General features: G+C 40.6%; 2 protein-coding genes and 1 long non-coding RNA gene across 4 annotated transcripts; all 3 read right to left on the bottom strand.

The window, feature by feature from the left end:
- Positions 1-730: 730 nt before the first annotated feature.
- Positions 731-3,684, bottom strand: LOC128629187 (uncharacterized). The gene is made up of 2 exons (XM_053676078.1): positions 2,664-3,684; positions 731-2,155 (listed from the first exon to the last, which is right to left on the bottom strand). The coding sequence occupies exons 1-2, from the start codon at positions 2,955-2,957 to the stop codon at positions 1,013-1,015; spliced, it is 1,437 nt and encodes a 478-aa protein (XP_053532053.1). The 5' UTR covers positions 2,958-3,684; the 3' UTR covers positions 731-1,012.
- Positions 3,685-15,123: 11,439 nt separating this feature from the next.
- Positions 15,124-21,061, bottom strand: LOC108261958 (pentatricopeptide repeat-containing protein 1, mitochondrial). Of its 2 annotated transcripts, XM_053676407.1 has the most exons (9): positions 20,602-21,061; positions 19,222-19,362; positions 18,905-19,123; positions 18,646-18,747; positions 17,794-18,456; positions 17,567-17,683; positions 17,028-17,210; positions 16,337-16,535; positions 15,124-15,370 (listed from the first exon to the last, which is right to left on the bottom strand). In XM_053676407.1, exons 1-8 carry the CDS (start codon positions 20,938-20,940, stop codon positions 16,347-16,349), a joined length of 1,953 nt encoding a protein of 650 aa, XP_053532382.1. In that variant the 5' UTR covers positions 20,941-21,061; the 3' UTR covers positions 15,124-15,370; positions 16,337-16,346. The 2 variants fall into 2 exon arrangements, with proteins under 2 accessions (XP_053532382.1, XP_053532381.1); XM_053676406.1 differs by lacking the exon at positions 15,124-15,370 and having other exon boundaries at positions 16,307-16,535.
- Positions 21,062-22,217: 1,156 nt separating this feature from the next.
- LOC128629241 (uncharacterized) lies at positions 22,218-27,256 on the bottom strand. Its single transcript, XR_008393583.1, has 2 exons — positions 23,708-27,256; positions 22,218-23,205 (listed from the first exon to the last, which is right to left on the bottom strand). It is a non-coding gene; the product is annotated as an uncharacterized LOC128629241 (long non-coding RNA).
- Between the last annotated feature and the right edge of the window lie 574 nt (positions 27,257-27,830).

The raw sequence follows: 27,830 nt of genomic DNA, 5'->3' as shown, positions 1-27,830 counted from the left end.
TACAGCGCCGCGTAACTGAGTGTAAACACACACTGCTGCCCCCTAGCGGCAAGGAGCCATGACATCACATGAAAAAAACGCGTTAAACGTGTTCTAGTTTATTTAAAATATTTTTTTTTTTCTTACTTGTACAAATAACAAAATATGTAGAACTTTTTTTTTAAAAAAAAGAATGTTTAATCTATGGAATAAGGACAAAAGTCTGCACACATTTCAAGTTTAGATTTTTATATTATTTATTTTAATTAATGAAGAGGGGAGAAGAGAAAAATGACCGGCAGTGTGGGATATTACTTCCATCATGTGCTGACAAGAAGTTTTACAGACCAGGCACAAGATTTATAATACACATTTGCAGTAAAGCAAAATATCAAATAAACAAATAAATATTTAAGAGGGGTTTTTTTGTGGGGCATTTTTCCTTTTAATAATCTTGAGCTTTTTTTTTTTTAACTCAGGGTGGGGATTTCCCAGAATTTGTTTTGTTGTCTCTTATTAAAATGCACAATTCCTCATGATTTATTTCCAGTTCAGAAACTTTTTGTATGTAACCAGTCAGTTACGTCCTCCCGAAATCTAAGGTTTTTAAAAACAAAACAAAAAAATGACTCAAAAATGAATGTCCAGATGTTTGTAGATCTTTTTATTATTATTTTATACATTTATTAAGTGTTAATGTCCCATAGCTATGCTCCAGATGTTATACGGCAGTAAGTAAGAGGAGACACGGTTTAATTGGATGCTCTTTATTGATGTCGAATTCTGCAGAAAATCAAACTGCAATTCAGTGATTAATAATAAATGATCTGATCCCAATTTAGTGACAGAAATAAACTGATTAAAAGTACAACATGTCAATCAACACATGAGTGATTTCTGATTAGTTTTCATTTTTTTAAGTGTATGTGTGTAGAAGTTGTTCCACTGAATGGGAAACATACAGGACAGACGCTGAAACCATTCAACACTCGGACTTTCCACTAGTTCAACATCGTTCCTGCTTTAAATTTCTTTACAATTTTTGACGTTTCTTTGGTTTACAGGCTTTGGTTCCTTTTTTATCCTTTGCTGGCTTTTCAACTATTTGTTTTTCCATTGGTTCAGTTTCTGTATAACATTCTCCAGCAAACAAAGTGAAGCGGAAATCAGGGATGTTATTGACATGTATCTTATACAGCTGTGTTAACTCTGTCTCCATGTTCTTCACATTCCACTGATACACTACAAACTCATCCTTTTCTTTTTCAGAGTCATCCTTTTCTTTTTCAGAGTCATCCTTTTCTTTTTCAGACTCATCCTTGTCTTTTTCAGAGTCATCCTTTTCTTTTTCAGACTCATCCTTTTCATTTACAGACTCATCCTTTTCTTTTTCAGACTCATCCTTTTCTTTTTCAGACTCATCCTTTTCTTTTTCAGAGTCATCCTTTTCTTTTTCAGAGTCATCCTTTTCTTTTTCAGACTCATCCTTTTCTTTTTCAGAGTCATCCTTTTCTTTTTCAGACTCATCCTTTTCTTTTTCAGACTCATCCTTTTCATTTACAGACTCATCCTTTTCTTTTTCAGACTCATCCTTTTCTTTTTCAGACTCATCCTTTTCTTTTTCAGAGTCATCCTTTTCTTTTTCAGACTCATCCTTTTCTTTTTCAGACTCATCCTTTTCTTTTACAGACTCATCCTTTTCTTTTTCAGACTCATCCTTTTCTTTTTCAGACTCATCCTTTTCTTTTACAGAGTCATCCTTTTTTCCATAGTATGCACTTGAGCGTATAGTTTTATTATTGTTATCAAGGCAGCAGAATGCCGTCCAGAAGTGACTGGGAATTTGCACACTGTTATTCATTTTATTATTACCCGGCACAACCCCAGTTACTACAAATGCACGCAGGCCTACATTAATGCAATCTTTATTCAGTACATTAGCCATTTCTTTTTCTATCATGTTCCACTTCCCGCTGTTGAATAAGTGGATCTGTGGAGCAATGTTGGTCAGCGTGAAGGTGGCATTAGCACAGTTCTGTGAGGTGGCATGGAAAACTGGAGCCAGGTGTCCTCTATCATAGCCAGATTTTTTATAATCTCCGTTCTTAGCCTGATTAACTATATTTCCCACAGCAGACTCATTATCCATGTTTGGCCCCAAGGTTCCATTTTCCAGCTACATAAGGGGTACACATACATACACACACACACACACACACACACACACACACACACACACACACACACACACACACACACACATTACAGTGCAAAAGTCTTAGGTAATCTATTTTTTCATAATACTAATTTTGTCTTAGATGTGTATTTGATGATTTCTGCATTACTGGATCAGTAAAAAAAGATATTTTAATAATAATAATAATAATAATAATAATAATAATAATGTTTATTATTGTGGATATTATTATAATATATTTTTTATAAACAAATTATTATTTTATTTATTTTAAAATTACTCAAAATTAATTAAAATAATAGATATTCATTATTATTATGAGTGAGTGGTAAAATTATTTAACATTACTTAAAATATATTATTATTATTATTATTATTATTATTATTATTATTATTATTATTATTATTATTGTTGTTGATCAAAAAATAAGTTACAGAAGTTATAAATTAAATAGTTATAAGATACAGTAACCTAAGTTGCACTTACCTGAGGTTCAATATACCAGTTCTTACTTCTTTTACATTTCTTTAGTCCGGTAAACCTGTATGCTGAGTAAACTGGGATCCTGTACGTCGTGTCATAAAGTGTCGCGAATTCAGCTTTATCATTTAGAGTTTGACAGATCCGTTTAAAGCGATCCCCAGTAAAACCCGTAGGAGGAGAAACGACATCATTCGGAGTAGCGAAGAACCCTGGACAGCTCTGAGTAAAATCATTCACGACTTCAGCCAAACAGAGCGAGAGTGGAAGCAGGAGGAGAACCACACTGAGGAGCTTCATGATGGACGCAGACGTAGCAGAGGAACACAATGTTCACTGAACGACGAGTGCAGAAGAGTCTCAGAGTCAGAGACTTTATACAGACAACACGAGGCAGGCGTGATCAGCAGAGCTACGTTACTGTGTCCGTCCTCCTACAAACAGGAAGCTACAGATAAGGAAAGAACACACACGATATAAAGAACACACGACGCCACATGAAACGATTACACACAGCTCCAAACATGTCTGGAACTCCAGGAGAACCTACTGCGCGCCTCATGCAGTGATTAGAAACAGCGTCAGTGTATACAGCTCTGTTACTGGATGTTGGGGTTCAGGAGGATTACTCAGAAGATCCACGGCTGCAAATAAAATGTACAAAAACAGTTCCCAGAAGATGTGTAGAAGTTATTAGAAGTAGCTTGTGGAACTTTTAGCTTCACTTCTGTAATTGGCATCATTGCAGGACTGCACAACTTTCCAGTCCCTTTATGTTGAGCAAGCAGCAAGACTCCGTGATGCAAAGGCAAAAGCGTTTATCCGCTTTCTGTTAATATTCCGTCTTAACAAGAGCTGCTTATAGAACCTTTACACACACAGTGTACTGTGTATATTCAACTTAATATTAAGTACAGTAAATAATATATACATGTACATCCAGTACTGACAACTTATACACGTTTCTGTTCCCTTCATGCACCACGTGTCGTGACAAGACAGCCGACACCCTTCGACGTACCTCCATGTGCCGTCTTCTGGAAAAATGATGCGTTGGCATCATCTTTTTTTCATCTCCGGTGGTATCCTGCAAACCCAGTAAAAACACAGACCTGGCTCTCTGGGATTCAGGAAAGCCTTTCCTGGAGGTCCGGAACCAATCCTGTAGCCCAGGTACTGTACCTTGGTTAGCTACACGTCCCTTGGACTGACCAGAGGTGCGCCACCTAGTTTTCTGGGGCCTCATTTATAAAACTTCGCATGGATTCTAGAGCGAAAGTGCGCGTGCACCATTAATTTCTTTAAATATCAGATTTATAAATCTTTGTGCACTGTTTCCACTTTAAAATCACAATCTTCTTGAAAATCGTTTCTTCGTCCCGCAGACGTTTTGTCGCGTCCCGATACACACCTCGGGTTCACGTTTCTGTCGAGTTTTCTTTCAGAAAAAAGCAAACAGCGCGCCTCCTGAACGCAACATTGCTGAGAACTTCCAAAATCAGAGGGAGCTGAAATATGAAGAAATCACTTTGTGGTTCGGGATGATTCCTCAAAAGAGTTCCTAGAAGTGAAACGAAGATGTGATCAGAAGTTCATTTGGACGTGTACGAGGAATCTCATCATTGCAAAACTTGCTGAACTTGTGGTTTTAGTTCCTTTATACTAACCAAGCTCATGACCCGATCTATCATTTCTTCTTCTACATGCTTTATTTTTTCTCCTCATTCCTGTTTCTTTATGCATTCACAGTTAGACGCCCTTCAGGAGAATTCATGCTCAGATCCAGGCGCTCCTTTATTAACAGATTCGGGTTTAGCACGTTAGAAACGTGTCAACAGTTAATTGACGTCCTGCATCGTTGTGCTAATCTCTGAACTGTATTCTCCATTCCCCTAATTTCTCCATCTGGGGATTAATAAAGTATTATCTTAACGTATCTTTTTTCATTCCTAATGATCGCTAAACAAAAATGGCCACCAGGGCAATGTTTGTGGTGCTTGGACCCCGCGGATCGCAGCTTTATTTGATAACGTGTTCCTTTATTTTGTCTGAAAATTCATAAGACATAACAACAACAACAACAACAACAACAACAACAACAACAACAAAGAATGCACCAACAGCAACTTTATTTCATGTGTGATGTGATTCTGGCACTGTTGTGCTTCCCACTAACGTCTGTAACACACTTATTTTGATTTCAGTCCTTTGCAGGTGACGTCTAGACGATCTGCAAAACTCCCTTTGTGTCTGTGTAAACAATAAGCGGTGTCTGTGTAAACAATAAGCGGTGTTGGCTCGAATTTAGCCTATTACCCAAAAACATTTAAAATTCAACTTAGAAGCCAATACTCACATCTACCTCTGAGACCAGTTGGAGATAGAAAAAATACACCAGCCGTGAGTGAGAAGAAGCAAGGGTCCAGCTTTATTGTTCCATTCCACCACACGAGATCCACACCGATGAGAATTCTCAGAAGTGATCCCCCCTACCCTGAGCTTAAGCTCCAGTATTTATACTGTATTTACACACTAGATAACCCATAGGTTTCCAGAAAAGGCCTATTTCACTTACCCATAGAATTGAAACCCGGGGTTTTATTTTACACATAAAATCAGAACTCAGGCATTTCCAACAACCCAGGAAACAAAAACCCAGAGTTTCTATTTACCTAGGTTTTCAAAAACCAGGGTTCTCTTTTACCTAGGTCTTCAAAAACCAGGGTTCTCCCCTACCCAGGTCTTCAGAAACCATGATTCCCATTTCCCTAGGTAATAAAAATGACGTAAGCAAGACGACTAAACAACCGGGAGGGACCTTGGTCTTATCGTTATCTCGAGGGGGGGGGGGGGGGGGCAGCCACCCTTATAACTGGCTTTCTTCATGGTTCTCTAAAAATTAAGGCTTTCCTTGCGAGACGAGAATCCTCACCATCTGACTCATGAGTAAGTTATATTTTCCTTTTTTTTCCCGTACTTCTCATTTATAATTTATTTTCATATTTGCACTATATTTCTTATTTTATATATATTTATACTACTTGAAAAGCGGTTTACTGTACTTCCAACTTCTTAATATCATTACAGTTCTACTGTCCTGCATATCCTACTATTCTGTTTTTTATAGAGTTTCTCTATCACTATAAGATATTATTAAAGTTATTCGTGTGTGTTTATGTATGTTGTGTCTTGACTGTACGAGTGTGTGTGTGGGTGTGTGTTTTTAGCACTCCTCAGCTCATACACTTCTTTTTGACTTTTTTACTATTACTGCTCTTAAATTGCTCGTAATTCCAATCCGCCTAATCCCGCTTCTATGTGTCTAGGTGCCGGTGCCCGTCGTCAGTCCCCTCTCTCTCCGTTACTGGACCTGGATCAGGGTTTGGACCTGGATCTGGACACTCATTACCAGCTTGTGCATCTCACTGCTGATATCATGATGCTACTTAACTATCTTCGCCGCACCCCCCCTAAGAATGGAGATCCGGGGTTCCCCCCTCTTCTTCGGTACAGAATCTGCCCCACGAACGTGCGTGTTGACGCTTCTACCCAGTCAGACCCAGAACCCCCCTCCAGCTTCCAATCCGAGGATGATGATGTTGTCTTCTCCGATCCGGGCCCCGACCATCCGTCCCTCTTCTCACCCACCAGTCCGCCCGACTCTCAGTGGTCCGCTCACTTCACCCACCCTGATTTCCCCATGTCCCCAGGACGCACCCCATTTTCCTCCCCCTCTTACTCTCCTCCAGACTACGCACCCACCCGTCCTGTGAATTACCAATAAAATTACATTTTTACTCATACTCAATCTCCCTCGTGTTTATTTCATGTCATTTTTATCCACAACATTTCCCCCCTCTGAGGCTATGAAGCCTCATACAATACTTTAATTAAGCGTAGATGTACCTCGTTATAACTCTTAACCCTTAACTTACTTCTCCTTTTATATATATATATATATCATTTTGAATCTAACTACTTTGATTATACCCTACATCGATTATAAGTGTGATTAACTGAGTTTCCCTAATCATTCATTACTACTACTACCGCCGTACGTTTTGTATTTGTCGGGACCTGCAGATTCTTGCTTCCCCTCAAAAACCAAACCCCAGTCTTTTGCAGTCAGGGGTGGGCGAAAAAACCTCCTACGAGGGAAAAATTCCCACCCTGCCAGCACTATGTGCTCGGCAGCACCATTATACTTTTCTGTGCCTGATTGCGTCACATCACAAACATTTTATAACATTTTATAACAATACTTGACAGTCTGTTGTATGCAGTATCTCTCTGTATGCTGGTTGTCTTCAGCTCAAGCACTTTACGTACTGTAGAGAGCCACCCTTTGGGGAGAGGTTAGGCTAGCACGTACACCCAGGGTATGGATCTTCACATCTTCTCATCCTGTCTGCCACAGAGCAGACCCCCCGTTGACCGGACCTTCACGTGTTCCCCACCATCTCGTCATTGGAGGATTGAGCATCCTCCAGGGGTTGCATGTTCTAGTCCGCTGCTGCCCTGTAGGCAGCATTCTCATAGTCAGCATTTTCTCGCGGCTCCGTTACTCCCACCTCCGGGTGAACACCTCCGGGACTCCCACCTCCGGGTGAACACCTCCCCCCGTTGAGGCGGTGACGCCTCACACATAACACTGCACTCAGCTCTGTTCCTGTGAATATATAGCTCCATACATAATAGTTAGTGGTCTTATATATGTTTTTGATTCATCTGCAATTACTCCAGCGGCCGTCCATCATAAGGAACAGACACAGACATGGGTCGACCCATAAGCATTTCATGCGGTGTTAGATACATATTGCTGTTAGTCTGCATGTGATAGGTCATTAGTGCAAGAGGTAGAGCATCTACCGAAATACGTTTAGTATCAGCACAAATTGTATCCAACACAAATCAGGGTATGCCAGACCTATCCCTGGTCAAGGAAAAAAATAATAAGTAATCTTGAGCACACTTCAGGTGACCCTCCATCGTTGCCTGCAAGTACAGAGATCATTCCTCTACCTTCCCCCTCTGAGGCTAAGATCATGGGCAGCTGTAATACATACAGCAAGAAGTGCAGTCAGAATTCAATTAAACTATTTGTTTGATAAGTGGCGTTCCAATTTTTTCCTAGAACCTCATTGCATTCAAACAACTCCAAACAGACGACACAATCCATGGGCCTAAACGTCAGTATTTATATTATTTTTTTATTTATTTTTTAACAATTCTACCCTTAACCAGGTTGCATTCTTTAGTGATAGACTTCTATTCAGCCAATTGGGCAGAACAGGGTGTTCATAATGTTTGTGAAATTTCAGACCCAAAACTTTTAAGCTCAACGAAATACAAATTTCGGCTGGGCAATCGTGAGTGTTCTCAGTGACTGGCTCCACAGAATTAATTACACCATTACAACACTACAGTTGGTGAGTTAGGCACACTAACAGGTTTAAGAATTTTAGTTCGGGTGGCACATCGATTAACCCCATATCCCCATATCATGTTCTTTCAAAATAGAAATGACCTGGTGTGATAAACGTAAGATCGATGTGTGAGAGAGCAATTTTCCCAATGATCTGCACTAAGAGAGCATCTCCAGCCTGGCAATCCTTGTGCCACCAAATCCAATGTTTTCAATACATAAATTTCAGCCCTGTAAGCGCCCCATTCTCCTGAGCCGGGACCCCCCCCAGCAGCACCCCCCCTTTTCAGTCACATGTAAGACACAGTCTTTGTTATTGTTTGTCAGCCATAGTTCAGGTGCAAAGCATAAGTTCATTCAATGTCAGGCTTGTCCAATGACCACCCGGATCTCAGGATGTTGTCCTTTAGTGAGCAATCAGTGATCTACTGCAGACCATACTTGATAACGTCCAGGAACATTTGTTGTGCTTTTATGGGGCGGAGGATGACCCCAATCATGTCCTGACGGCCTTGGGAGCGTGCAAGGGAGTCTATGACCACAGAGGAGTACACCACAGGGGAGCCCACAGCCCCCGAAGGAGACGCTTCCAGGTGTACTACCGATCTAGGAATTGTTAAGAGGAATAACGGCCTTGAGCTCTCACATGCAGTCATTTGGAAAAAGCGCGGATCCATAATAATATTATGTGGAATGGAATTAGAGTTATAGGTTACAATTGGGACATCTTATATATATATATATACATATATATATATATATATATATTCTATATACATCATACTATAAATAATGATTACTGGGTGGGTTGGTTGTATCGCAAAACTCATCACTTCTGTTATCACAGCTTGCTGTAATAATGCTAGACTAAGTGGGCATGTCCTTTCAAGATATTGTTTACAGGGCAATAGTACTGGGAAACTGGAGACAGACAACTGGGAACACACATCTGCAAAACCCATCATTAAATGTTCAATTTATGCATCAGATCTAGGCCTTAAAACAGTGAATATTTATCGTGATTTACTATACCCTGATTTTAATAAAGCAGGAAGCTATTAAAAACAAGTCGATATGAGGAGTTCGGTTTTTAACGTGTTAAGACATGTGATGTTTACAGATCACTCAAGTTCGATATAAACACATCACAAGGCCTTGATTGTGTGGAGAGTCTGTATTTCTAAACTATTATTTCATCTCTTTCAATTTATCATTTTAATCTTTCATTAGACAAAGGGGTTATACTAGAAATTTGGAAATCAGTTTTCTTATTTATTTATTACATTAAATCAGGGACACCCAACTATATTAGATCATTACAATCCAATAACACGGCCTCCTCGCCTTATGTCCCTTGTAGAAAGCTTTTTTCAGTAAACCGTTCACATGTTATCAGTCTGCAAGAAGTCTAAGGTCATACAAACATATCAGCACAACTGTTGTTTTGAAAGTCTTAAAACAATGTCACGGTTCCCTCTGCACTTCCCTGTCTGTTGATTTAGAAGAGGCTCCCAACACAGTGAATCAGGAAATATTGCTGCAGAGACTAAATAAAGTTGGTCTATCGAATCATTTAAAAAATTTACTAAAGTAATCCCCACTGCTCTAATCAAACGAATAACACCTCTCTTAAAGGGGTTTTCCACTCTCATGTATAGTTATCCCTGTAAAATAGTTCTAGTCCATTTATTTTTAAAAGTACAAACCCAATTGACAAGGATACATTCTTATCCCTTCCTGTTTTTCATTTACCAGAAAGATATTTAGAAAGGAAAACAAAATTCCTTTAGTCTGAAAATTTGTGGTGCACACTACCCGAACATATTAATATTCCATCTGTGCTAACGAGTGATAATCCCAATAAGATAGAACTAATATAGAGTAACTGAGGTTGAGATCTAGATATGCATTTACAGTCCTCTAGCCACTTTTATCCCACTAATTTACATTCAAAACAACCTAGTGAATTTGGTTCTATGTGTACAGCACTAGTCTGTAGTCTAAATGGTATACATGCATGTACATGCATTTTGTTTCTTATTAATTTATAACTGTATCAACATACTGTACTCAAAATATCACTCAGATCCTTCATACATGACATTTAAATGTTGCTCACTTTCGAGGAATGTGAATATGTATTTAACTTAGTCTAATAAAATTTATCATCTTGGCTGAATGCACAATTGTAAGAAGCATAAGATTCGCCCTATAATTTTATCCATTTCATTTAAACTGTATTTGACCATATTGAGGTAGTGTTAAATCTACTCATATCACAAACCACATTTCCCATCCTTCACTGCGGTCCACAAACATGGCTGGCTGCCATGGACCGCAATTCCCAGACCACACACACATAAAAATACCACACCTGCATCCAGTTCACAGCTCTCAGTTTTTATCAGTTTTCAGCTGCTATATAACGTACTATCAATTCAATTCACTTCACAGGTTCTCGAGTTTGTGACCACTGCTTTGTATTATTTAAATATTGTAACTCGTATACTTTGTATGACATATCCATAGCACACCGTATAGCACATATGTATATACATATACACACCCACACATATATATATATTTGCATAACTACTCTATTTACCAATATACAGTTCAGGAAAAAACACTTCAAACTACACTATTGTAAAGGGACCGTAATTAAACTACCTCCCAAACTCATATCAGCACAACATGTCGGCAAAAGTAAGTAATCAAACCATCACCTTATTCTAATGTTACTGATTCAGATATCACATCTGTAACAGGCGTACAACACATTATAAAGAATTTAAAATGTGCAGACTACTACTGCCATCTGATCTTACTAATTACTTATCATTGGACATATACACAGCATTTAAAGAGAAAATATGCAGAAATTATTCAGAGAATAGAATTCGCCAGAAGAATTCGCACTTACACTGCTTAAGATATTGTATAGACACGTACCCATATAGGAATCACTGATACAAATTAATTATGGTTACTCCAGTTCTTGTTAGCGAGTCAGTTCATGAAGGTAGACTGCTCGCTGAAACCAAATGTTTAGGCTCAACATTATCTCAACAGGGAGGATGTGACCTAGCCTGATACGGACCACATTGTGATCAGCCTGAGACTGTTACCTCGGGTCGGTTTTACTTTTCAGGGTTTTTTATTAATATCACTCAAAACGAACAGGTTCACATGTCAATTTTATCATTAGTCAGGAAAAGATGCCTCTGCAGAAGAAACTAAGTGGCACAATACACACCACATAAACTATTATTAAAGTTCTCTTCGGACTGTTAACATCAAGACATGCTGATTGATTTTAATTTTTACATGAATATATCCACGTATATATATAGAACGTAAGATAAAGGATTGGAAAAAAAGGGGTAAAAACAGAAATCTCTCGCACGCGCTCTCTCCCTCTCTCGCGCGCTCGGTGGTTTAGATAACCGTCACCATGGAACTCAAAACACTTTCATTCAGTTTCCAAACAGGGAAACACATGGAATTCAAATTAAAATGAAAAGAATGATTTGGAGCTCCGGCGCGCATGATTCTGACCAGCCGTGCACCCCATCTAAACATGGAACTGTGTACAATCTGCGCAACACGGTCTCAATCCAGTCTGGTGTCATGCCAGGAGACTGAGGAGCCGGGCCGGACGGAGACCCTCCCTCCTAACTTGGAACACGCACAGTAACACCATAATACTAAACAAACAACAAACACACATAAAACTCTTTTAGGCGAACCACACAGACAGTTTTGCAAAACACCCATCATTTTTGAGTTATGACAACTTTAAATTAATTTCAACCAATGAAGCGCATTGAGTTGGAGAAATCACCTTTTCCTCTACAGTCAAAAGGTCTTCCATTAAAACTCATTTAATAATCTGTATAATAACCACAAGTTTTTAACTTAATTACTCATAGAAATAATGTTGTTCCAACTAGTTTTTCCACACTATTTAAAAGGAATTTAAGTGTTATGTACTTATTTACCATAATTGTGAACACAATTTTTTTTTTAAATATAATTTACTAACTTCAAGTTGAATAACAATAGTTACTAAAATGCTACAAATATAAATGAAATGAAATATAAATATAAATGGAATATAAATGAAAGGTCCAAATGGACTTTCTCCTTCACATTTGGAGCGTCGGACTCATTCATTTCTTAACAGTGACTTCTGGGGCCTGAAAATGCACACTTTTTTCCGCCTTCAGTCTTCCTTTTTCCCTGGATCACACAATCTGGGAATATGTTTTTATATATTACAGGTCTAGTAATTCTTCTTTACACAATGGGCAGTCGAACAGATGTCTAAAATATGTGCCATTGGCGTGCATGCTCCCCAAAATTTTTAACACACTTATACAGCAGTTATTGATACCAAATTAATTATAACACACACAGTCTCGCCGACTCACCTAAAGTATGTACCGGATTCGAAACATTCAAAGTCCGCAAGATATCTTACAATGCTCCGCATTACCCAGCTCACTCTGAAGAACACACACACACCGAATTGTCTTACCTTTTTTCCCTTTTTTTTTCCTTGTCCTTCCACACAGACGCACAGATAAGAACGGACAGGAACACACACACATACACCCCCCTTTTCTATCAACAACGCAGGCAAGCTCACATACACACATTGTATTCCACATTATTACACTTATTTTACTACATGAAGTTTTCAAAGTATAAAGCACCTCCAAACCAGCTCCGTATGCATGAAGCTTACAGTCATACAAATTAAATCCAACTTTCTCCAAAGGAAAAATTTTCTTTTCTCTAAATCTTATCCCACTTATCCAATACAGGTATGGAGCTCATGTTCAGAGCACTAATAAATACATTTTCCCTGTCTCCAAAACTCACACGCTCTCACACCACACTCATATTATACATATTATAAGCACATATATTTTAAGCACACACATTTGTTAGTACATATTCCATTCATACACCGGGCATGCTGTATTGCACGACCCGGACCTGGGCCCAGGATTTATTCCCCTCTCTATCCAGCCCTGGAATCTAATCTATCTATCTTTTATCTAATCCTTTTCCAGCGGTATTAGGGGTCCCCACCAATGCAGCCGCCACTAGACTGCTAGTCTAGTCTAGTAGCCGGTATCTGGGGTCTGAGGCCTCATTTTTCCACCTGCTTTCTATCCCAGCCCTGGAGTATTTCTCTATTTCTCTTTTTTCTACCTTTTTTCTACCTCCTCCAGCGGTATTGCAGGACTTTCACTCACACAACACATATACCATTTCTTTATTACAATTAAAAAAGTACATTCTATAATCTATACTTCTCTTACCTCTTCTCACTCACTCCAGGTTCTTTTGGAGACCCACTTAGTCTTTCTTCCCACCCCGGGGCTTCTCAATCGTAACAACAGACCACTAAAACAGAGCTTTGAAATAACAGGCGTCTGCAATGCCTTTTCCTATACGGCCTGTCTGTTGCTTAGAGAGCGAAGTCCCACGGGAGAGATTTCAGACATATAGATCTTAGCCCAGTCCCATCTGGGGTGCCAAATGTTGGCTCGAATTTAGCCTATTACCCAAAAACATTTAAAATTCAACTTAGAAGCCAATACTCACATCTACCTCTGAGCCCAGTTGGAGATAGAAAAAATACACCAGCCGTGAGTGAGAAGAAGCAAGGGTCCAGCTTTATTGTTTCATTCCACCACACGAGATCCACACCGATGAGAATTCTCAGAAGTGATCCCCCATACCCTGAGCTTAAGCTCCAGTATTTATACTGTATTTACACACTAGATAACCCATAGGTTTCCAGAAAAGGCCTATTTCACTTACCCATAGAATTGAAACCCGGGGTTTTATTTTACACATAAAATCAGAACTCAGGCATTTCCAACAACCCAGGAAACAAAAACCCAGAGTTTCTATTTACCTAGGTTTTCAAAAACCAGGGTTCTCTTTTACCTAGGATTTTCATCCACCTAGGTTGTCAAAAAATAGGATTCCCAATTCCCTAGGTAAAAAAAATGACGTAAGCAAGACGACTAAACAACCGGGAGGGACCTTGGTCTTATCGTTATCTCGAGGGGGGGGGCAGCCACCCTTATAACTGGCTTTCTTCATGGTTCTCTAAAAATTAAGGCTTTCCTTGCGAGACGAGAATCTTCACCATCTGAATCATGAGTAAGTTATATTTTCCTTTTTTTTCCCGTACTTCTCATTTATAATTTATTTTCATATTTGCACTATATTTCTTATTTTATATATATTTATACTACTTGAAAAGCGGTTTACTGTACTTCCAACTTCTTAATATCATTACAGTTCTACTGTCCTGCATATCCTACTATTCTGTTTTTTATAGAGTTTCTCTATCACTATAAGATATTATTAAAGTTATTCGTGTGTGTTTATGTATGTTGTGTCTTGACTGTACGAGTGTGTGTGTGGGTGTGTGTTTTTAGCACTCCTCAGCTCGTACACTTCTTTTTGACTTTTTTCCTATTACTGCTCTTAAATTGCTCGTAATTCCAATCCGCCTAATCCCGCTTCTATGTGTCTAGGTGCCGGTGCCCGTCGTCAGTCCCCTCTCTCTCCGTTACTGGACCTGGATCAGGGTTTGGACCTGGATCTGGACACTCATTACCAGCTTGTGCATCTCACTGCTGATATCATGATGCTACTTAACTATCTTCGCCGCACCCCCCCTAAGAATGGAGATCCGGGGTTCCCCCCTCTTCTTCGGTACAGAATCTGCCCCACGAACGTGCGTGTTGACGCTTCTACCCAGTCAGACCCAGAACCCCCCTCCAGCTTCCAATCCGAGGATGATGATGTTGTCTTCTCCGATCCGGGCCCCGACCATCCGTCCCTCTTCTCACCCACCAGTCCGCCCGACTCTCAGTGGTCCGCTCACTTCACCCACCCTGATTTCCCCATGTCCCCAGGACGCACCCCATTTTCCTCCCCCTCTTACTCTCCTCCAGACTACGCACCCACCCGTCCTGTGAATTACCAATGAAATTACATTTTTACTCATACTCAATCTCCCTCGTGTTTATTTCATGTCATTTTTATCCACAACAAATGTTAACATCCACCATCACAAGGCAATGTCAGACATCTCTCTGTGTCTCACAGTACAGTGGGATCTTCTGCCACACGGGTCTTGAAGAGCGTGATCTCGTCCAGATGGCAGAGCGGCATTTCCCTGATCACGTTCCCTAAGTCCTCGTGGAGAAGGGGGTACACCACCACACTCAGGGCTGGACGGGATGCAGACAAACTAGAGGAAGAAAGCAACAGCTGTGTTCAACTCAAATAATTTCATCGTTGAGCTACTCACAGAAATGAGATTTTCATTTCACCAGACATCACCGAGTTACCAAATTAAATTCTTCAAGTTCCTCTCAAGGTTTCTGTTCCTCTCAAGGTTTCTTCCTCTTAAAACATCTTAGGAAGTGTTTCCTTGCCACCGTCGCCACTCAGTGTCTTGCTCACATGCAACCGGTTATTAGCGGGCGCAGGAAGGACTCTATTTCACCTTCCTGCTCTTCCTTTAAATCCCCTGTGCCGTCAAGCATCGGCTGGTAGGCTGGGACGCCGACGCGGCGATTCTTCTTCAGTCCGAGTAGCGGGGACTCGGAGGACAGTTTTGTAGCCAAATCCGGCTTGTTGGCTGGTACGGGTGGCCCTTGTGACAGCGCGCAAGCAGGCAGTGCTAGAGAACGGAGACGACCGAGATATCCGAGAGCCCCACAGAGATGCCCGTCAAGCTTTTCCGGAGTGGTATGATGGTAGTGTGTGGAGGACAGATTGAAGTGGGTAAGTCGCGGGCATGATTCGGTAAGAGTCCTGATGCCCTCGGCGTCCACTTCCTCCTCGGTTTTACCGCGCAGATTGAGGCTGCGCAGTGGTGAAAGTTCGCAACCAGCACCCAACAACACACACAGTGGCTCGAATCCCGGACCCGCACACCGTGATACGTGCACAGTGGACACACCCACACATTTCTTACGTTTTTGCTGTTTGGTGAGGGAGTTTCAGCTTTCCAAGAAATCGACAAGCGTCATCAAGAGAACAAATTGTGGACGCAAATTTGAAAACCGTATCATCGTATTGTACATAAAGTGTGTATTGCGCCCTCTCCAAAGCGTCCTATAGCGTCCTCTCTCTCACAAGAGAATATATTATATATAATTATCACTCCTCAGTTGAGTCATATGCTGTGAAAACTATTTATTTATTTTACATTTAGTGAATCAGCTCAGCTGACGCGGTTTATCGCTCCCACGTCCAGACTCCACTCCACCCGGCTCGATCTCGGTCTCGGGTTGGTGATATTTCTCCCATGGGTGTGGCGTCTCCTGTGCAGGCGTGAACTCCAGCCACTGCTTATAGAAACCACGGAAACCGTTGATCTTGTCCAAGTACGTGTTCTTCGACTTGTACTAGGAAGAGATTTACACACAAAAAAAAAGAGAGTGAGAAAGAGAGAGAGAATAAACAGGATCATCAACTCAAGATGTTGTTTAGAGGAAGAATTCAGCTAAAAACGATACCAAATGGAGCAGAAAAAGAGTTTTAAGATTTCTTTTAGCTGCGGTGCAAGTTTCACGAATCAAGAAATCTATCTTGACTAGTGTTCGAGACCCCTCCCCCTGATTTACATGTCTTATGCATATACCACGCCCCCTCGCTAACAAATCGCCAGCATTTTTTACAAGATGTGCAAAAATAAATAAATAAAAATGTACAACTCTAATTTATTTAAGAAATACGGAAGAAAGAAAAATACAACTTTGCATCCTGAAAAAATAGACAAATCCTCATTTGATACAAACAAAAACGCTGAAAGAAATCAAATGGAAATGAATAAAATCACAAACAGAATAAAACAAAACTCTTGCTAGAATTTGCATATGCAAACGAGCGTAACTGACCTGGTCGTAGGTGGGAGGATACTGCGCGGCGAACTCCAGCTGCTTGATGATGACGTCGTTGGGTGAAACCTGCATCTGGTGCATCTGAAGCAGCAGCTCGTGCAGCCAGACGTAGTCCAAACGCCGCGTGGCCTGACCAATCAGAGCGCTGAACACGTGAGCGTTCGCCGTCACGCCGCACGCCTGACAAAACAAAACAAAAATAAACATTCGCTGTTTTAGTAATTTATAGTAATGTTGTAATCTCGTGTCACATACAGATGTTTACAAACGTGCACTTAATCCCTTAAAGCAATCTACTTTACATACAACGCTATCGAGAAGTATTGGCACATATTGATTTTTATAACAAAACGAGCAAAAACTAATAAATAAAAACGGCCGAAATTATTCATCTTTGTCCTAACAACAAAACATACTTTTTAGACCTACTGGTTTAAATCTCAGTGGGTTTTTTTTCTATTTGTCTTCATTTCTACGGAAGGTGCGTACGGAATTAACTTGAACTGATGGAAAAGGTCGAGGTCAGTTGTTCAGACCTCCATGTCGGCGAGGAGCTGGAGTCCGTCTTTCTGCGTGCGACAGGTCAGGGCCATGCTGCAGAACGTCCGAGCGTTTACACGCAACTTCCTCTCCAGCATCAGCGCCTTCGCAGCCTGAAACAGAGAGACAGGAGCTTTTACAAACTGTGTTTACGACGTTGTGCAGGTTTTGCGATTCACTTCCAAATAAAGATAAATAAAAACATTAAAAAACGTGGTCTGACTTTGGCTCCCTCCACGTCTCCCACTTTAGCAGCTCTCCTGATCAGCGTATTAAAGAAACCCACGTCCAGCTTGACTCCGCCCTGATTGGCCACCTGGATCAGGCTGTGTACTGATTGGCTGCTGGGCTCCGTGACGTCGGCCAACAGCGTGAGAGTCTTGACGGTGGGCTTCAATCCCTCGTCGGACATTTTACTCAGGAAGCCGTCGAGGTCTCCGATCAGCGCCAGCCTATCGGACGCGTTGTTCGCTGTCGCCAAGGCGACCACATCCGAGTGACAGGTGCTCAGGTCCAGCAGGTTTGGGACCGACGGCGACGGAGGCGCCGGCTGTAGCGACGGCGACAGGCAAGGTGACGAGGAAGCAGGAATCGTATGAGTTTCTGTCGAGTCCAGAGTCGGCCGTGTGAGATCAGACGCCGTGTCGGTCAGCATGCGTCGCTCGAACGCATCCACGTCTAAAGGCTCCGGAGGACACGCCCCCTCTCTCAGCCTCGACCTCTGACCTCTTCTCTGAGCTGGGAGTTCGGACTCCTCCTGACCCCTCAGGAGTAATTTAGAAGCCAGGGCAGGATCGCCGATCCCACAATCCCTCGCGGCGCGCAGAAGGATGTTATAGTTCTGGACGTCTGGTTTTATTCCAGCTGTTAGCATCTGGTGCCACACCTGCAGGAGAACACCGCTTTCATTAGCTCTCATTAAGCTTACTTAGCGAACGAAAGAAAGAAACAGAAAGAGAGACACAAAGAGAGACAGAGCATAAAAGAAAACAGAAAAAAAGAAAGAAAGACAATGAACAGTGAGAGTGTGTGAGTGTGTGTGAGTGTGTGTGAGTGTGTGTGAGTGTGTGTGTACCTGTAGCGCGAGTCTGAAGCCCTGCTCCTTGTCCTCCACGCAGCACATCAGCAAGTACTGAAATGTCTCTTGTGTGATGGCCTGTCCGCTTTGTAGCATCTCCTACACACACACACACACACACACACACACACACACACACACTTTGATAAAAACGCGTACCACATGGCAGCAATATTCCGGTCTAGTTTTAGAATATAAACGAGGAATAAAACACGTCACGTATACAGAGTTCGTGAGCGTGTCGGGATGACGTTACCCGCAGCACTTGAAAACAAGCCTTCAGGTCTCCGGCCCGCGCCACCGTTTTGAGCAGTGCATGATGGGTAATGGCATTGAGAGGGATGTTTTTCCTGCGCAGTTCCTGACGCAGTTTCAGCGCCTGCTCCAGACCCGACTGCTTCCACGGAGACTCGGCGCAGGCGTTGAACAGAGCCGTGTAGGCCGCGCCCGAGGGCTCTAACCCGCGCTTCTTCATCTGGGGGAAAACATTTCAGACTTTATCATCATCATCATCACTGACTCTGTGTGTGTGTGTGTGTGTGTGTGTGTGTGTGTGTGTGTGTGTGTCCTCACATCATTGTAAAGTTTAAAGGCTTTTTTGATATATCCGGCTCGTCCACATCCCCCAATCAGCACCGTGTAGTTATACTCCTCCGGCTGCAATCGCTCCCCTTTCAGCATGTCAACCTCAAACAGCGCTAATGCCTCAGATAACTGAGAGGAGAGAGAGAGAGCGAGAGAGAGAGAGAGAGATTGATGGAGCGATAGATAGATAAATAGATAGATAGAGTAAATGAGATTTAGCCAGAGAGAAATTGGTGGATGAGAGACAGAGAGATAGACAGAATAAGAAGGGATGGATGAGAGAGAGAGACAGAATAAGAAGGGATGGATGAGAGAGAGAGAGAGAGAGAGAATAAGAAGGGATGGATGAGAGAGAGAGAGAGAATAAGAAGGGATGGACGAGAGAGAGAGAGAGAGAGAGAGAGAGAGAGAGAGAGAGAGAGAGAATAAGATGGGATGAATGAGAGAGAGAGAGAGAGAAAGAGAGAGAGAGAATAAGATGGGATGGATGAGAGAGAGAGAGAGACAGAATAAGAAGGGATGGATGAGAGAGAGAGAGAGAGAGAATAAGAAGGGATGGATGAGAGAGAGAGAGAGAGAGAGAATAAGAAGGGATGGATGAGAGAGAGAGAGAGAGAGAATAAGATGGGATGAATGAGAGAGAGAATAAGAAGGGATGGATGAGAGAGAGAATAAGAAGGGATGGATGAGAGAGAGAGAGAGAGAGAGAGAGAGAGAGAGAGAGAGAATAAGAAGGGATGGATGAGAGAGAGAGAGAGAGAGAGAGAGAATAAGGGATGGATGAGAGAGAGAGAGAGAGAATAAGAAGGGATGGATGAGAGAGAGAGAGAGAATAAGAAGGGATGGATGAGAGAGAGAGAGAGAGAGAGAGAGAGAGAGAGAATAAGGGATGGATGAGAGAGAGAGAGAGAGAATATAAGAAGGGATGGATGAGAGAGAGAGAGAGAATAAGGGATGGATGAGAGAGAGAGAGAGAATAAGAAGGGATGGATGAGAGAGAGAGAGAGAGAGAATAAGAAGGGATGGATGAGAGAGAGAGAGAGAGAGAGAGAGAGAGAATAAGGGATGGATGAGAGAGAGAGAATATAAGAAGGGATGGATGACAGAGGGGTTATTAAAGCGTTTTATTCTTCTTACACTACAGTAAGAGCGACACATTGTGCTTTTTATCCATTTATAGCTCCATTTAATGTGAAACAACTTAGTTCTGATAGAGAAGATAAAGACATTAGCGCATTAATATAAAGCTGTGATTCGGAGCCGGAACTACTTTCAGAGCTGCTGTGTTAGAGAATCAAATGGAGAATTCGGTTCAATACACAGAGACACAATGGAGTTTAATGTTTATTTTTATAATCTTTCGCTCACTTTATCTTTCTTGAGCAGCTTCTTGCACTGCAGTAAATACCAGTACGGTGTGTTACTCTTCCGGTGCTTGGTTCTAAACCGGAAGTGGTAAGGTTCGTCCTGCTCCACTTCCGCGTCTATATGTTTCGCGTCCTGCTGCTCAGCGGACGTCTTCCGGAAAATCATCCTGGAGGAGAAAGTTCTAGAATAATCCCCGAACTGGACCTCATCTTCTTCTCCGGTTGGGTTTGGGACATTCGCGAACTTTCTCACAGCGATGTGACAGAAACACGGCGGAGAATTCCTCACATGAACAGCACTTCCGGCTCGCACAGTGTTCAACAACACACAGCGCAACATCACCACTTTAAATCACACACAAACACACTGGAGATGACCGCTAACACTGTCAGGAGTGATGCTCACCCCGCGCGTGTGTGTGTGTATACATGCGTTTCTGATGGAACTCAGTTACACCAGACGTAACAAGTCGATACACAGACTTTCGTTGAATAAATGTCTACTTTTTACTCAAGAATTAAAGCCAGACGTTAAAATTAAAAAGACACTTTAACATTATAAACCGTTATATAACGCACTATTATATAACGAAATGTGATTTTAGGTGTAAAATGTTTTAAAACCTCTTGATCGATGTGTTCAAATCGATTAATAGGGCTGTTTTAGTAAGGTCCTCTTTGTTGCTGTTACAGCGCCGCGTCACTGAGTGTAAACACACACACTGCTGCCGCCTAGCGGCAAGGAGCCATGATATCACATGAACTTGAAATAACAACACTTTATAATGCTAGGGTTTTTTTTTTTAAACTATTAAAAAAATAGAATTTCAGAAAAAAATAATAATATGTAAATATTCTCATTCTGTCTCGTTCTAGATTATTTATCATTGCAGCATATCTCCATATGTTTATAAAATATTTTTGTACCACTCCACCAAACAACTTAGATTTTTAAAAGCGAATGATTTAATGTACTGTGTAAATGTTGTACCTGTGAAGAATATGTTTACATTTTTATATTTTCTATTTAAAAAAATGAAATTTCAGTTACACATTGCACACGGACGATCTATTTACTTTTTAAGATGAGTGATATTTATAAACTGACAAAAATATATATATTCCTAAATAAAAGAAACTGGATTCGCTTAAACATGATTTATGCATGAAAGGGTTAAATGTGTTATAGTTGATTTGTTTTATATCATGCATGTGCAAATAACAAAATAATGTGATAAATATATAAATAAATAAAAGAATGGTTTAATCTATGGCATAAGGACAAGGCATTTTTCCTTTTAATAATCTTGAGCTTTTTTTTTAACTCAGGGTGGGGATTTCCCAGAATTTGTTTTGTTGTCTCTTATTAAAATGCACAATTCCTCATGATTTATTTCCAATTCAGAAACTTTTTGTATGTAACCAGTCAGTTACGTCCTCCCGAAATCTAAGGTCAAAAATGACTCAAAAATGAATGTCCAGATGTTTGTAGATCTTTTTATTATTATTATTTTGCTCCAGAAAATATCTGTGAGATTCTAGTGTACATTTAATAAGTATTAATGTCCCATAGCTATGCTCCAGATGTTATACGGCAGTAAGTAAGAGGAGACACGGTTTAATTGGATGCTCTTTATTAATGTAGAATTCTGCAGAAAATCAAACTGCAATTCAGTGATTCATGATAAATGATCTGATCCCAATTTAGTGACAGAAATAAACTGATTAAAAGTACAACAACATGTCAATCAACACATGAGTGATTTCTGATTAGTTTTCATTTTTTTAAGTGTATGTGTGTAGAAGTTGTTCCACTGAATGGGAAACATACAGGACAGACGCTGAAACCATTCAACACTCGGACTTTCCACTAGTTCAACATCGTTCCTGCTTTTGACGCTTTCGTGCGGCGTGTTTCCCCTTTCCAGCTGTTTGCTTTTCTATTGTTTTATTTTCTGTTTGAAATTGTCGCGTCGTCGAGGAAACAAAGTGAAATTAAAAGGAGGTATGATGCTACAGAAATGTCCCCGATACAGCCGTGTTAACACAGATAGTTCACGCTTTTCTCCATATTCTGCATCTAACATCGACCACCAAACAAAGTGACAGTTCTCCCATACAGATTGTATAATCGATTCTCAAGTACCTGCCTTTCCAGATTGTCCACTTTAGCATTATTTATATTTTCTCCAATATATGCACCTGAGTGTTTGGGTATATTATTGCTATCGAGGCAGCAGAATGCCATCCAGAAGTGACTGGGAATTCGCACTCTACCTTCATTTTTCAATGTACCAGTACCCGGCACAACCCCAGTTACTACAAATGCACGCAGGCCTACATTAAGGCAAGATTTGGTCAGTATGTCATTCATGCTTTTTTCTGTCCTCATCCATGTATTGCGGTTGAACATTGCCGCCTGTGGAGCAGCGTTGGTCAGCGTGAAGGTGGCATCAGCACAGTTCTGTGAGGTGGCATGGAAAACTGGAGCCAGGTGTCCTCTATCATAGCCAGAATATTTATAATCTCCGTTCTCAGCCTGATTAACTATATTTCTCACAGCAGACTCAGTAGCCATGTTTGGCCCCAAGGTTCCATTTTCCAGCTACATAAGGGGTACACATACATACACACACACACACACACACACACACACACACACACACACACACACACACACATTACAGTGCAAAAGTCTTAGATACTCTATTTTTTCATAATACAAATTTTGTCTTAGATGTGTATTTGATGATTTCTGCATTACTGGATCAGTAAAAAAGACATTTAAATAATAATAATAATAATAATAATAATAATAATAATAATAATAATGTTTATTGTTGTGGATTGTATTATAATATATATATTTTTATAAACAAAATATTATTGTATTTATTTTACAATTACTCAAATTTAATTAAAATAATAGTTCTTCATTATTATTATGAGTGAGTGTTAAAATGATTTAATTATTTAATTAAAATATATTATTATTATTATTATTATTATTATTATTATTATTATTATTATTATTAATGATCATAAAATAAGTTGCAGAAGTTATAAATTAAATAGTTATAAGATACAGTAATCTAAGTTGCGCTTACCTGAGCTTCAATATACCAGTTTCCCATCCTTCTTTTACACTTCATTAGTCTGGTAAACCTGTATGCTGAGTAAACTGGGATCCTGTACGTCGTGTCATAAAGTGTCGCGAATTCAGCTTGATCATTTCGAGTTTGACAGATCTGTTTATACTGAGTCCCAGTAAAACCCGTGGGAGGAGAAACGACATGATACGGATTAGCGAAGAACTGTGGACAGCTCTCAGTAAAATCATCCACGACTCTAGCCAAACAGAGCGAGAGTGGAAGCAGAAGGAGAACCACACTGAGGAGCTTCATGATGGACGCAGACGTAGCAGAACACAATGTTCACTGAACGACGAGTGCAGAAGAGTCTCAGAGTCAGAGACTTTATACAGACAACACGAGGCAGGCGTGATCAGCAGAGCTACGTTACTGTGTCCGTCCTCCTACAAACAGGAAGCTACAGATAAGGAAAGAACACACACGATATAAAGAACACACGACGCCACATGAAACGATTACACACAGCTCCAAACATGTCTGGAACTCCAGGAGAACCTACTGCGCGCCTCATGCAGTGATTAGAAACAGCGTCAGTGTATACAGCTCTGTTACTGGATGTTGGGGTTCAGGAGGATTACTCAGAAGATCCACGGCTGCAAATAAAATGTACAAAAACAGTTCCCAGAAGATGTGTAGAAGTTATTAGAAGTAGCTTGTGGAACTTTTAGCTTCACTTCTGTAATTGGCATCATTGCAGGACTGCACAACTTTCCAGTTCCTTTATGTTGAGCAAGCAGCAAGACTCCGTGATGCAAAGGCAAAAGCGTTTATCCGCTTTCTGTTAATATTCCGTCTTAACAAGAGCTGCTTATAGAACCTTTACACACACAGTGTACTGTGTATATTCAACTTAATATTAAGTACAGTAAATAATATATACATGTACATCCAGTACTGACAACTTATACACGTTTCTGTTCCCTTCATGCACCACGTGTCGTGACAAGACAGCCGACACCCTTCGACGTACCTCCATGTGCCGTGTTCTGGAAAAATTACGCGTTGGCATCATCTTATTTTCATCTCCGGTGGTATCCTGCAAACCCAGTAAAAACACAGACCTGGCTCTCTGGGATTCAGGAAAGCCTTTCCTGGAGGTCCGGAACCAATCCTGTAGCCCAGGTACTGTACCTTGGTTAGCTACACGTCCCTTGGACTGACCAGAGGTGCGCCACCTAGTGGTCTGGGGCCTCATTTACAAAACTTCGCATGGATTCTAGAGCGAAAGTGCGCGTGCACCATTAATTTCTTTAAATATCAGATTTATAAATCTTTGTGCACTGTTTCCACTTTAAAATCACAATCTTCTTGAAAATCGTTTCTTCGTCCCGCAGACGTTTTGTCGCGTCCCGATACACACCTCGGGTTCACGTTTCTGTCGAGTTTTCTTTCAGAAAAAAGCAAACAGCGCGCCTCCTGAACGCAACATTACTGAGAACTTCCAAAATCAGAGGGAGCTGAAATAAGAAGAAATCACTTTGTGGTTCGGGATGATTCCTCAAACGAGTTCCTAGAAGTGAAAAGAAGATGTGATCAGAAGTTCGTTTGGACATCATTTGGAATCTCATCACTGCAAAACTTGCTGAACTTGTGGTTTTAGTTCCTTTATACTAACCAAGCACATGACCCAATCTATCATTTCTTCTTCTACATGCTTTATTTTTTCTCCTCATTCCTGTTTCTTTATGCATTCACAGTTAGACGCCCTTCAGGAGAATTCATGCTCAGATCCAGGATCTCCTTTATTAACAGATTCGGGTTTAGCACGTTAGAAACGTGTCAACAGTTAATTGACGTCCTGCATCGTTGTGCTAATCTCTGAACTGTATTCTCCATTCCCCTAATTTCTCCATCTGGGGATTAATAAAGTATTATCTTAACGTATCTTTTTTCATTCCTAATGATCGCTAAACAAAAATGGCCACCAGGGCAATGTTTGTGGTGGTGCTTGGACCCCGCGGATCGCAGCTTTATTTGATAACGTGTTCCTTTATTTTGTCTGAAAATTCATAAGACATAACAACAACAACAACAACAACAACAACAACAACAAAGAATGCACCAACAGCAACTTTATTTCATGTGTGATGTGATTCTGGCACTGTTGTGCTTCCCACTAACGCCTGTAACACACTTATTTTGATTTCAGTCCTTTGCAGGTGACGTCTAGATGATCTGCAAAACTCCCTTTGTGTCTGTGTAAACAATAAGCGGTGAAATGTTAACATCCACCATCGCAAGGCAATGTCAGACATCTCTCTGTGTCTCACAGTACAGTGGGATCTTCTGCCACACGGGTCTTGAAGAGCGTGATCTCGTCCAGATGGCAGAGCGGCATTTCCCTGATCACGTTCCCTAAGTCCTCGTGGAGAAGGGGGTACACCACCACACTCAGGGCTGGACGGGATGCAGACAAACTAGAGGAAGAAATCAACAGCTGTGTTCAACTCAAATAATTTCATCGTTGAGCTACTCACAGAAATGAGATTTTCATTTCACCAGACGTCACCGAGTTACCAAATTAGATTCTTCAAGTGCAATTAATAACGCCGGGCTGAGACGTTGGAGAGGACTGCGTGCTCCTGTTTTACTTGGAAATGGCAGATATATCTCGAGAATCGAAACCATGATCAGCGAGATGCGACTGGTACGGAAGCCTGGACAGGACAAGTATCGATAGTATACAATCAGGGGGAAAAAACCCATTAATGCCAAACACTGTTTCATCCTTTTCTGGCTACGAGATTCAGAATCAGCAACGCTGAAACCTTCACTTCAGTGTATACACGCTTCGGTGCACTGGCCTTTCATTAATGAACAAACTTTTGAACTAAATGAGCTTTTCAGAGGAAATCTAGTCGATACGGGTTATTCGTTAGTCATTCTTATCTCTTTTTTTTTTCTTTCCCCCAAGGGTGTGCAAACTTTTGCACTCAAACGTAGTCGTCTCTGAAAACTTACTAAGTAGTAACTTTTTTTGTATTATATTTGCTTACAAAACAGTGCTCATATTGAGCGGACAGAGCGAACCTCGAAAGCCATGGTGAGCGATATGTGAACGGTACGGAGGCCTGGACACGGCAGAAAACGATCTAAAGTGAAGTATCTATAGCATCTGCATCGCTGTGGAAAAGTAGAAAGGACACAAAAGTGTGTTCAGTGGTTAGGACAGCGCTTACAGTCGCTAAAACAGCCGCTGAAAACATCACGACTCGGTGTTGTCTGGCCGCGAGATTCAGAATCAGGAAAGCTGAAATCTGATTGGCTCTCTGCACTACACTGTACACAGCTTTTAAAAGGAAAACATTTTTTATTTTTTATCCCTTACACCCCAAATCGCACAATGTAATCTGTTCAATGTAATTAACTGTTCCAAACACACCTAAAATCTATGGGTGACGGGGCTTTTCTGTCTATGCTCCTTCACTTTGGAACTCTCTTCCTCCTGAACTCAGGGAAGCCCAGACTCTTGGCATTTTTAAAGCTCTTCTCAAGACTTTTTTAAACTTGCATTCGACTGCTGATGTCTTTTTATGATTGTTCTTTAGTTACTTTTATTATTAATGTTGTTGTTATTCTAATTAACTTTTATATGTTTTATTTTTCTGTGGATTGTGATTTTATGTACAGCGCTTTGAGAAGCTGCTTTTAAAGGCGCTTTATAAAATAAAGTTTCATAATATTATTATTATTATTATTATTATTATTATTATTATTATTATTATTATTATTATTATTATTATTCTAACTCTTCTAATACAGTATGTCAGATATCCTGAAAGGTGTGTGACTATAATCTGGGTAGAATCTTACATTTGTGTATAAATCATGCACTTTTTACACGGTCACTTCCTGACTAATAACGTTATAATGTAAAGGTTCTGGTGAAACACCTTCTGGTTATGCTGAAATTCCTTTTAATATGATGCATGGACAATTAATATGCATTCCACACAATTTCATACATACAGTGTGTGTGTGACATAACATGTGCATAATGTCCTACAGGCCGCTCATACACAGACCGATACAGACTCTTTTTGTGTGAGACAGATTTGTTGCTGCATAAGACACAACC

This window comes from Ictalurus punctatus, chromosome 26 (assembly GCF_001660625.3).
Source record: "Ictalurus punctatus breed USDA103 chromosome 26, Coco_2.0, whole genome shotgun sequence".
Classification (NCBI taxonomy): domain Eukaryota; kingdom Metazoa; phylum Chordata; class Actinopteri; order Siluriformes; family Ictaluridae; genus Ictalurus; species Ictalurus punctatus.
The sequence above is the reverse complement of the archived record's forward strand: the minus strand, read 5'-3'. Positions and strand labels throughout refer to the sequence as shown.